The 12431-nt window shown below is 43.7% G+C and overlaps 1 protein-coding gene across 3 annotated transcripts in view; it reads left to right on the top strand.

Moving 5' to 3' along the window:
- Cdk15 (cyclin dependent kinase 15) overlaps positions 1–12431 on the top strand; it is an 88473-nt gene that overhangs the window by 25545 nt on the left and 50497 nt on the right. For all 3 annotated transcript variants that reach the window (XM_021169327.3, XM_085838600.1, XM_021169401.3), the window contains exons 7-8: positions 5319–5442; positions 7237–7357. In XM_021169327.3, coding sequence (XP_021024986.1) covers positions 5319–5442; positions 7237–7357 — 245 coding nt within the window. The remainder of the gene's footprint in view (positions 1–5318; positions 5443–7236; positions 7358–12431) is intronic.

Here is a 12431-nt window from a genome sequence, read left to right on the forward strand (position 1 = left end):
GCAAAGAAGTAAGGGTTGCCTTGTGTGTTCAATATTTTTATTGCATCTGATTTATTCGTTTTGTGTGTGGTGGGGGAATACACACATGCCATGGCACAGAGATGCAGGTCAGGACAGCTTACGGGAGTTGGTTCTGTCCTGCCACTATATAGGTCACGGGAATTGAACTTGGGTCACCAGGCTTGACAGCAAGCTTCTAGCTGGGGGGTAGAGTTGGGGGAGGGGAATAACATGTGTGGGCAATAAAAGTTTTATGAGGAAGAAGAGACTAGAAGCAGGGATCCCAGTTGGAAATTGCTGGGTGTGCACTAGCCTGGTGCTTGTCAAACCCAGTGAGGAGATGACTGGCTGGGGGTCGGGTTTGGTACGTCCAGGATCAAGTCTAGATGAGTTTCTGGCATTATCCACAGCGATGCAGCGGTGGATCAACTCTGAGCGGCAGGGAGGTTAAGGACCTCCAAAACCTAAAGTACAGTAGCCATGGCAGAAGTGTAAGGGGATGTAGAAGAGTAAGAAAGGCTCAGTGAGGGTTTGGTGACCAGGGCATGAAGAGGGAAGGGGCGGGTGGGCAAGCACGGTTGATTGCTGACCTTTATTGACCAGCAGAATTATATCAGAATCGACGAGAATGGGAGAAGTTGACCTGGAGAGGAAGAGGAGCAGCTTCATCATGTCCAGCAACTACTTGGGATAGACTCTCTGCAGGGAGATGAGCAGATGAGGAGGAGTCTGGGAGATGGAAGTTCAGATTTAGGCCTACTGGCCTGTGGGGTTAAGAGCACAGACTGAGAGCAGATGGTCGAATGAGCCCAAAGACAGGAGGACTCCTGGTAGGGTTCCTGTGCCTAGGCGTAAGAGAAATAGTCAACAAAAGCAAGCTGCTTGTAGAACTGTAAGATGTAAGTGTCTGTAAGGTTATAAGTGTCCTCACAGCCAAGGGCATCACAACTGTCAGAGGCGGTGTGACTGGAGACATAGCAGTACAGTTAGTTCCCATCTTTTAGGGCCTACCTCTTGGGTGAAACCAGCTCCTTGCATGCACACACATACATGCATTTGAGACAAGGTTTTGGTATGTAAGCCTGGCTATCTTGGAACTTACTCTGTAGCTCAGGCTAGCCTTGGACACGGAGATCCACCTGCCTCTGCTTCCCAAGTGCTGGGATTAAAGGCGTGCACCACCACCATTCAGCTGAATGGGATTTTCATTGATTACTGAGTTTCTGAAAGATCTTCCCTGCTCTATATTCATTCCTGATTTATTTGTTTGTTTGACAATTGAGGTTATAAAGTGGCTCTATAGGTATGCTTGAATAGTATTACAATTTGATGAGATAAGACCAGGTGCCACTAGGGCTTTTCAACACGGTTGGGATATATCCTTTTACTGTAAGTGAGCTTCCTGGTGACATTTCTGGAGAATTTTAGGTATACAGTTGGATAAGGATAAAGGCTCTAAGCAAATCTTCATTGTGTTGGAATTTTTGATTTTCAGCCAGTGAGAGGTTTCAATCAGACTCTGGATCAAGGCCTCCTATCTCTTCTCATGTCCCCAAAGTTGTCTCTGTCTTGGTATCCTGCTGCAACAAATATCATTAAAAATTATATTCTTTACTGCAAAGACTTTGGAAATTTGTTAGCAGAACATTAATAAATACAAAAATTGGGGGGGGAGGTGTCTATGGAAACAAAACACTAGTCTAAAGTAGGGGCAGAAATGAACTCCCTAGCCAGAAGCAGCCATGAAGGTACCCCAGAACTGAAGCTAAACAGTAAAATCTGAATTTGTTATTCACGGAATTAGAGGCAGTTAAAGATGAAACTCCAGGAAGTAGAAGCCACTGCATGAAAGGCCTGCTGTGTTGTGCTTCTTTGTATGGGACCCATCAAGGAGATTTATTTATTTATTTATTTATTTTCATACAAAATAAAGAACCCCATTGTGACATCTTTAGTAGCATATTGTTGTCATCCAATGGCATTAGGCAAGGAGAAAACAACTAGACTTTTCTTTTTGTATAGTTCTCTCTGGTAACAGTGTGGGGAAAGGATTGGAAGGAGGGGAAATTCTCGTGTGTGTGTGTGTGTGTGTGTGTGTGTGTGTGTGTGTGTGTAATATTCCCTTAACTTGACATCCACCTACATTCATCCACTATCACCTCCAACACCCACGCTGGCAGTCCCCTTCCTCTGCTGACTCTTAAATGCTGGGTTACAGCCTTGGCAGCGAGGCTGGTTAAGACAACAGTTACAGATGTGCAAGGATGTTGAGAAAGAGCCTGGGCCTGTGATCAATTAGCCAAAATTGATGGGTGAGGGAAGAGTCAGCAAGAATATCTCTGGCTTTGAGCAACAAGATGGATGGTGGTGGATTCAGCGAGGGAAGAACAGGAAGGAAATGGATTTGGGAGGGATACAGTGAATTACATTTTAGCTTGCTGAGTAAGGGCATTGTGGGATGTTTAAGTGAACTTCAGACTATGTGAGTCTGAAAGTCAAAAGAGATTCAGGGGCTGGGGAGATGGCTCCATGGGTAAAGTGCTTGCTGAAGGAGCATGAAGCACAAAGCTCTCCATTCAGATCCCCAGCCACCATTTAAAAGCCTGGCAAGGCGGTAGGCATCTGTAACAGGGGAACTGAAGGCATCCCGAATCCCTGGGGCTTGCTGGCCAGCCAGTCTAGCTGATATAATGAGGTTTAGGTTCAATGGGAGACCGTGCCTCAAAAGATAAAGTGGAGAGGCTGGTGGGTTAAAACACTTGCCATACAAGCTGAGGACCTGGGTTTGATCCTGGAACCCACTGTGGAGAAGAGAACAGTCTCCTGAGAGTTGTATTCTGATATACACAGGAGCACCATGACACACAAGCACCTGTGTATGTGCACACACTCGCGCGCACACACACACACACACACACACACATACATACATACAAGTTTTAAAAAGAAAAGTTTGATCTGGAGCTACAGATTTTGAAATGATCGCTATACAGTTGTTAGCTGAGGCCATCAGAGTTAAGGAGGCTAATGGAGAGCAGTGAGAAGAATTCTGGTAGTGGGCCAAGGACAGAGCCCCACGGCCACTAACCTACACACCATTAGCAGCAGCATCTATAAACAAGCAGCCAGAGAAATTGGTAGATGGAAACGATCAGAACATGGCAGAAGCAAGAAGAGAGAGAGAGAGAGAGAGAGAGAGAGAGAGAGAATGCAGTTTGTGTGGGCTTTTGAAACCTTTTGAAAGCCCACCCCTAGTGACACACTTCCTCCAACAAGGCCACACCTCCTAATCCTTTTAATATTTTGAAATTGTGCTATTCTCTGGTGGCTACACATTCAAATATATGAGCCTATGGGGGGCATTATTATTCAAAGCACCATACTTACTTTTTTTAGGACAAGACCTGTCACTGAACCTGGAACTCACGATTCAACCAGACTAGCTTGCTAGTGAGGATCCCATGAGCTCTGGGATCCTCTTGTCTCTGCCCGTCCAGCACTGAGATGGGTGCGGGCTGCCACACCCCAGCTGTCGTATGGATGGTGGAGCTCTAGACTCAGGTCCTTATGCTTGCACAGTAAGCACTTTGCTGACTCAGCCATCTTCCTAACGCCTTGTTTCTGATTCCTGATGAACAAGACTCAGGGATAGATACTTCAGAAATAGAGAACCATGGCCTTCTCTGTCCCGACTTGGTTAATCCTATTGTCATTGTGCTTTCTCTTTTGTTGTCTGCTCTGTTTTTTTTTTGTTTTGTTTTGTTTTGTTTTGTTTTTTAAAGATGGTGTCTTAATATGTAGGTTAATCCTCACACACACACATGTTATTCTCCTGCCTTAAACTCTCAAGTGCTAAGACTCCAGTTGTGGCTTTGAGGGACTTGTGTCCCAGATGGCACTAACTCAACAGAATTACTTCATCATGCCTGAACTCCGGGGTGTGGGAAGCTGCTCTAGAACCAGGAGCCAAGATCTAGCTTAGCATTAATTGCGAAAGCGCCTTCAGGTTTGGCTCTACTCTACATGTTGGAGGAAGAGACCGGCTTGAGGGGGTGGAAACATGAGTGGGAGGTGAGGTTTGGTAAGGCTAGAGTTTTAAGATGCTGTGAGATACCATACTTCAATACCCCCGGGGCTTTACCACTTACAAAAGCCAGGGGGAGCCCGAGGAGTCGGAGAGGAGAGGGACAGAACAGCAAGTAGGAGGAAGGTGACGGATTAGTGTACAGTGTCTACATCCGGGCACTCTGTTGGGCACTAAGCATCTCAGTGTCTGCGTGAGGTAACCGGCTCTCTTCCCTTCTGACACATACTAGATATTTTCCTCATTTCCAACTTTGAATTCAAGGGTTTTAAATAACTTATGAAGACAGTAAAATCCTTTATTTCTTTTCCTCATATTTAAAAACAAAACAAAAATCAATCACTTGTGTGCGCATATGGAGGCTGGCGTCAGAAGACAGCTCTGTGAAGTCGATCCTCTCCCTCCACCTGGATGTGGCTTCTGGGTGCTGAGCAGAGGGTTCAAGGCTTACATAGAGGATACCTTTACCTACTGAGCCACCTCACCCTCTCCTTCATTCTCCTCCCCTTTTTACATACATTGATGTTTTGCTTGCATGTGTATCTGTGTAAAGGTGCCAAATCCTCTGGAACTGGAGTGACAGGCAGTTGCAAGCTGCCATGTGGGTGCTGGGAATCGAACCCGGGTCTTCTGGAAGAGCAACAGCACTCTTAACCCCTGAGCCAAGTTCCCAGCTCTGCTTTATTTCTTAATGCCATTTAAAATTGATTTCCCAGTTGTGTCTCCTGGTATTAAAGCTTTAAATGGGTTTGTATCAGAGCCTGAAAAAAAACAAAGCAATTGTAATCCAGACTGTGATTTCCAGGTCAACTTTGACCTGACATGCCAAGTTCATCTGTGGGAAAAAAAAAAAAAAGTTATCTTTCACATCTTAATTAATACAAGTGCTCCTAAGGAGACCTCAAGATTTCACTTTAGATGTTTAGGGATGGGCATCTCCTTCAGTATCAAGGAAATAAGGTGGCAGGAAAAGCCAGAATTTTTTGTTTGAGATGCAGTCTACTTGAAATACCCCACCTTTCTCAACAATTCTAAAAAAATTCTCTCTCTCTCTCTCTCTCTCTCTCTCTCTCTCTCTCTCTCTCTCTCACACACACACACACACACACACACACACACACACACACACACATCTCTCAGGAGACACTTTCACTATATTCTTTTAGAGGAGTGTTTTTGATTTACAACGCACAGTGGCTCAAATGTCCTTAGGTATGGTGTTCATTTCTTCCAGCTTTTCATGTTTCAACTTCTGCGGGGCCTGGCATACATCCACCACCAGCGTGTTCTCCACAGGGACCTGAAACCTCAGAACCTGCTCCTCAGTCACCTGGGAGAGCTCAAACTGGCTGATTTTGGTGAGTCGCCCCTCAGGTCTCCTCGGGCCTGTGAACAATGAATCTTCTGTACGCGCTTGCTCCAGGCATCAGTTAGGCTTGCCCTTTGAAAGCCAGAGCCCAAGAATGGGATGCTGTGTGTGGCTGTCAAACTGACAGACAGGAAATATGAGGCAAGAAGGAGGGAGAGTGTGGGAGTCTCTTGGAATTCCATTAAGACTCATCTAGCCAGAGGCCTAAAATAGGTCCTCATACCATCCCAATGTCACGTTTGTTGTAGTGACGTCTGTGGAGTAGACTGTACTTAGGACATGTCTCTATATCTAAGTGGATAATGGCAACTCTGTCAGAACAGATCACTATCCTAGGATGGCAGAACAGAGAAGTTGACCTGAGAATGTAGCATGACCTCCTGCATAAATGGAAATGACACTTGTTCTGTACCCTTAAATGTCAACATCAGCTTGACTACATTCCTCTATAACTGTCTTTCCATTTTAGCATATACTGTAGTTTATATCCACAGACATGTAATACAGAAATTCATAAACATATAATATATGTAAATACTTATATGTGATTTTAGATTTTATTCTTCATTAGCAGGTAGTTGAGAGTCTATGTTTGCTTATCATTATATTCGTAGTGTAATACTAAATGTTCAGTACTACATTTTTTTAAAGATGGGATTTCACTATGTAGCCCTGGTTGACCTAAAACCCACTGTGTAGACCCAGGCTTGGCCTTAAACTAGCAGCAATCCTCCTGGCTCTGTCTCCCAAGTGCAGAGATTACAAGTATGTACCACCACACTGGACTGACACATGGGGTCTAGTGAGGTTTTTTTGTTTGGTTTGGTCTTTGGTGTTTGTTTGTTTGTTTGTTTGTTTTAGACACTGGGCTTTGTGTATGCTAGGAAACTGCTCTACCACTGGGCTGCCTCCCCAGCTCTGACACATTGGTTCTCATGAGACAAGAAACCAGGCTTCTTTGTTGGAGGATAACAAATGACATCCAGAGGATTTTGCTTTGCAGTGATGGCTCATCCCAACACATGCGCATTAAGCAGCTAGCCATTTACCAACTCTCCACACGATAACTCCTCTCGTAAGGTTTCCCCAGCTGTGGGTGCTGCTGTTCTGGGAGATGGAACACTGACTTACACTCTTGTTTTGCAGAGAAGCACTTGAGAGGAAGTGACCTCAGTCTACTGACTTGGACCAACAGTCCTCTCTCTTTCTACTAAACTGGTAGAGAGTATCCTAGACTACAGAAATGTAAAGCAGACACATTCATCCTGAACCATATTATTTCACTGCTACTGTAGAGACCCACAGTATAGTGGTATAGTGCTCTAGAAACAACCTTACTCACCAGAGCAGTCAAAGCTGTCATGGGAGCCCCATAGTGTCATTGTCCAGTTTTCATCTGTCATGTGGTTCCACCATCCTACAGATATTGCTCAGATATTTCAGCATAGCTGTCACCCCAGCTCATCATAGCTCAGAGGAAAGAGAAGGACCTGGACGTTCATTCAACATCACCTCCATTCATAGCAAGTGGGCAAGAACTTAGTTGACTGATCATTCTTGGCTGCCTCATCTAGTTACAGAGCAGGTCGAAGCTAAGAAATCTTCTTGCTGCAATATACATAAACCTCAGGCTAGTTGAGTGCTTCTGGTGAGAGCACCCACCATTGGCCTGTTACCCTTCAGGTTGTTTGTTCTGCCATTTACACACTCCTTGGTATGTCAGTCACCATGCCTCCCCAAAAGACCCAGGATAATGGGTGCTATCTTCATTCTCTTTGGACAGGTCTTGCTCGAGCCAAGTCCATTCCTAGCCAGACATACTCTTCAGAAGTGGTGACACTCTGGTACCGGCCACCTGACGCTTTGCTGGGAGCCACTGAGTACTCCTCTGAGCTAGACATATGGTAAGATCTAGTGCCCCCAAAATGAAGATGTCCATCGGTGGTCGCCTTGCCGCCTGTGTTCATCTTAACAACTACACTCATGGATAATCATTGTTTGTGCATTGAAATGCTGAAGCATCAGTTACTTTGCAATACACAAAGCCTTACTTGAATTCTGGGCTTTAACTGTTAAAGAAGCAATGGTCCAAAGAGGACTTGCCCAAGGCGCCTTCTGTCCCCAGTGCTCTCTCATTATACCGCATACTCCTTCTAGCTTTCCTGTTATCAGAGGACAGGAAGCCAGTTCTCTTTTCACCGTGGGGGTCCTGGGGAATCAAACTCAAGCTGCCAGGCTTAGCAACAGGCTCTTTTACCCATGGAGCCATCTGCCAGACCCATTAGCTTCTAGAGCTATCCAGTTATATGAGGACCACATTAGATGTGTAGTGACCTCACAGGCCTAGCCAACTCCTCAAAGGTAATAAAATATTCCAAGGCTTTATAGAAACATGGTTTCTATTTTAAAAAAATCAATAATAGTGTTTTTGTCTTCAAAATTTTATTTTCGAAGTCCAGCTGTTATTTGATTTGAATGTGACAAAAATAGTATTTTCTTTTTATTTGGGTAACCGAAGAGTTTTTAAAAATTGATTAAATATAATTACATCATTTCTCCCTTCCCTTTTCTCATTCCAACCCCACTTATGTCTCTCTCCTCACCCCCTCACATATTCATGGCCTCCTTTTCTTTAATTGTTCTTACAAATATGTAAGAACATACTGATTATATATGTATATATATATGTATGTGTGTGTATGTCTGTGTCTGTCTCTGTATGTCTGTATGTGTATGTATCTTATATATGTATATATATATATTGAATATACAGCTTAGATATATAATATTCATCTACATATATATCTTAAATATGTAAATACAAGCTGCTGAGTTCATTCAATATCACCTGTATGTATATGATTTCAGGGCTGACCACTTGGTATTGGATAACCAATTAGGGGTTTGATCCCAGGGGAAGGCTAATTTTTCAGCTCTGGGCACCATTTCTTAGCCACCTGTAGTTCCTTGTCTAAGGGGTGGGCCCTGTGAAACTTGCTCCTTCCGTGTTAACGTCCCTGTTGGTGTTCTTGTTTGGATCTTGCTTAAGCAGCCATATTATTGAAGTGCCGTGAGGTAAAGCTTCATTGTCGTTTCTGGGAGATGCGAGCGAGCTCCCAGCAGACTTCTGGTCCTCGGTTTTTACAGTGTCTCCGCCCCTCTTTCTCCTGCTGCCTGGGCTTCCGGTGTAGGAGCTGGGTTGTAGGTGGGGATAGGCACCCTTGATCTGCTGGACTCTTCAGCTTTACCGTTGTTGGTCTGTCTGTCTGTCTGTCTGTCTGTCTGTCTGTCTGTCGCAAAGAGAAGCTTCTTCGATGAGGGACAAGAGCTACAGTTCTTTGTGGATATAAGGATACATTTTTAGAATGCAGGTAAGCATTGGGCTGCTTTAATAAGACGAGGTTGGTAGTTTCTCCTCTAAGACCCATGACCTCACGAGGCTCAGTAGTTGGCTAGGTTTTCAGTGTGAGGCGTGACTTCCTTCCTGTTAAGCAGGCCCTAAGTCCAATGAGAGAGCTGTTGGTTGTTGCCAAAAGATGCATGGCACTATGGCACCCACAGCTTGGCCTGGTAGTCATTGTTTTGGATCACAGGTCTCTCAGCTGGGTAGGACTGTCCTTGCCTCCCTCCCTTAGCAGCCTGCAGAGCACCTTCCTGTACTGAAACAGCTCCTCTTCATGGGAGGAAGCTTTCAGAGCAGACCCAGCTCAAATCCTCTCACTCCAGTGTCTGCAGTGTAAGTCAACAATAGATTTTTTTTTTAATTAAGCAGGTAATTTTTAAGCAGGATTACACTTTCAGATTTCTCAAAGAATTAAGAAATGAAGACCTTTCCCCCAAGAGTAATTAGTTGCAGGCTTCTGGGACTGAGCGCCATTTCTAGAGCAGTCACTGCTACTCAACTGCTCTGGGCTGCCAGCCTCACTGTTCTGCAGGCTCAACTTCAAAGGCCTTCAGAGCCAGGCTGTGCTCCTAATGATGCCTTCCAGCTTGTGTTTCCCAGGCAGTAGGGGACCTTCTACCCATCAATTTGAAACCTTGTTTTATTATAGAATATTTAACACATACACACACACATGGGTCATTTTGTCATACTTATGGTAATGTCTATAGAATCTTTGTTGTCACAGCTGGTGGAAGGGAAGGTAGAGACACTAGGAATGCTGCTTAGTGTCCTGTACGGCAAAGACAGCTCCCAAGGAAAACAATTACCCAGCACAAAAGTCAGTGATGTCACCCAGAGAGCACCGAGGCAGTGATGTCACACAGAGAGCACTGAGGCAGTGATGTCATACAGAGAGCACCGAGGCAGCTTCAGAAGCATCGCACGCCCTCAGCACCGCCTACGATGGCCGCATCAGTCAGTACTGTCCTACAGTCATGTGTACCTTCCTTTCCTGCCAGCCTGCCCACTGTGGAAGGGGAATCTACCTGAACTTTATGTTAGTTTTCAGTCGTCAAACCCTTTCCCCCGTTAGAAACAATACTTTTCTGTTTTGTTTATATTCTTTAAACTATTTTGTCTTTGCCTAGTTTTGATCTTTTAAGAGTAATTTTTAAAAGTTACATTTACTTATTTGTTTATTTACTTACTTACTTATTTGGGGGCCAGAGATGAGTACAACAGCTCAAATATGAGGTGAGGAAAACTTGCAGGAGTTAGTTCTCTTCTACTGTTTGGGTCATTCAGATCAAATGCAGGTCATTGGGCTTAGCAGCAAGTACCTTTAGCAGGTTAGCCAACCGTGCCAGGCTTAATCTCTCTCTCTCTCTCTTTCTCTCTCTCTCTCTCTCTCTCTCTCTCTCTCTCTCTCTCTCTCTGTGTGTGTGTGTGTGTGTGTGTGTGTGTTGAACTGTAACCCAGCACTGAAGCTCATTTGTACTAGGCAAGGGCACTACCACCAAGTTACATCTGTTGCACTTGTTTCTGCTATTTTGAGCAGAACTGGTGTTTGTATTTCATGGATTTTTTTTGTCTTTTGATTTTGTTAGTTTGTTTGTTCCTTTATCCTCATTACCACCGCCCCACCCCCCCAGCACCAAGTGCTAGCATCACAGGTGTGCACAACTACACTCTAAGTTTTCTAGAGCATTTACTATGGACATGTGTGTTTTGTCCCAGAGAATACATGAATGTTCAACTTCACAAAATAGTGTCGCCTTTTCCTAAAGTAGTTGTGATAGTCAGCAGGCCAGCGTCATAGGACAGCATCTTGGGGACATCCACACCAACCTCCTCTCACTGTAGAATCTGTCATTTGCCAGTCAAGTGCGCACATTTTCACTCCCTAACGCTGTTGAGGTTGAACATCTTTTCCTGGATTATTTGTTCCTTGTAAACTTTCCTGTGGTCTATTTATTATGATGATTCTGTTGGTCTCTCTGTCTCCCTTTATCTTTGCATGTGTAGATGCTGATTCCGCAGTGAGTATGGAGGGTCTGGAATACAGCTCGCAGGAGTTGGTTTCCCCTTCCACTGTGTGGGTTCCGGGAACTGAACTCAGATCGGTAGTTTTGGTAGCAGGCACCTTTACTCACTGAGACAGCTTGCCAGCCCTTACACAAAGTTTGTAATTTTAACACTGGTGATTTTTCCTGCTTATGTCTTCTTCAATGACTGTGTTTTTATAATGTGTTATAGCTTTCTGTTTAAGGCCTTATGTATCTAAAGCAAAAAGTCTCCCTTGGTACTTGCATATGCTATCTCTCCCCAAGCACATGGCTTTTGATAGTTATGTGTTAAGTTTCCTGGAATTATATCTGTGATACTTTTAATGTGTGAAAAGTGGCAAGGAAACTTTATTTAAAGCAAAACAACAAGAAACGACAGAAAAGGAACGATCAGAACACGCTGCAGGAGAGCATCAGGGCCCATGAGTGGAGACACACAAAGTCATTTGTGGAGGTTTTGAGGCCTAAATAAAGATGGGTTCCCTCGGAGGGAACTTGCACTTGAAAATACTGGAGATCATATATCTCTATCTATCTATCTATCTATCTATCTATCTATCTATCTATCTATGCTTTATGTATAGCAATATAGTTTGTATATTATATAACATTATAATGTTATGATTTTATATAGTTTTAAACAGTGAAGAAAGGTTACCACCTTTCAAGTTACCACTCCCTACCCCAACCCTGAAGGCTAGGGAGATGGCTCAAAAATTAAGAGAACTGTCTGCCCTTCCAGAGGACCAGGTTTGATTCCCAGCACACATATGGTTGCTCATAACTGTCTGTAATTCCAGTCCCAGGGGATTCAAAAACTCCTTCTGGGCTTTTTGGGTACTAGGCACGCATGTGGTGCATAGATTATACATGTAGATAAGATGCCTGTACACATAAAATTAAAATAAATTTTTAAATTTTAAAGATTTTGTGTAAAGTTTATTTTATGTTATGTTTGGTTGGTTGGTTGTTCTTTTGAGACAGGGTTTCTCTATGTAGTCCTGGGTATCCTGGAACTTGCTTATAGATCAGGCTGGCCTTGAACACATAGATCCACCTGCCTCTGCTTCCCCAGTGCTGGGATTAAAGGTGTGTATCACAATACCACCTATCTTTTCAAAACAATATTTTTAAATCGTGTTTTTCTAAGTGGATAAATACAGCAAATATATTCACTGATATTATGTCCAATAGGCAATGAAATTTAATAAAAGTCCAATTTTCACGATCACTACCTCAAAGGAGTAACACATGTTGAATTCTTCTGGAATGTAGCCTGGATATATTTTTTTAAGATGATTTTTTTTATTTTAAGATTTATTTATTTATGTATATGAGTACACTGTAGCTATCTTCGGACACACCAGAAGGGGGCATCCTATTCCATTACAGATGGTTGTGAGCCACCATATAGTTGCTGGGAATTGAACTGAGGACTTCTGGAAGAGCAGTTAATGCTCTTAACTGCTGAGCCATCTCTCCTGCCTCCTTTAAGATGATTATTAAAGGTGGGACACAGCTCAATTG

The sequence above is a fragment of the Mus caroli genome, unplaced genomic scaffold, assembly GCF_978045245.1.
Source record: "Mus caroli unplaced genomic scaffold, Mus_caroli_1 scaffold_1, whole genome shotgun sequence".
Lineage (NCBI taxonomy): Eukaryota > Metazoa > Chordata > Mammalia > Rodentia > Muridae > Mus > Mus caroli.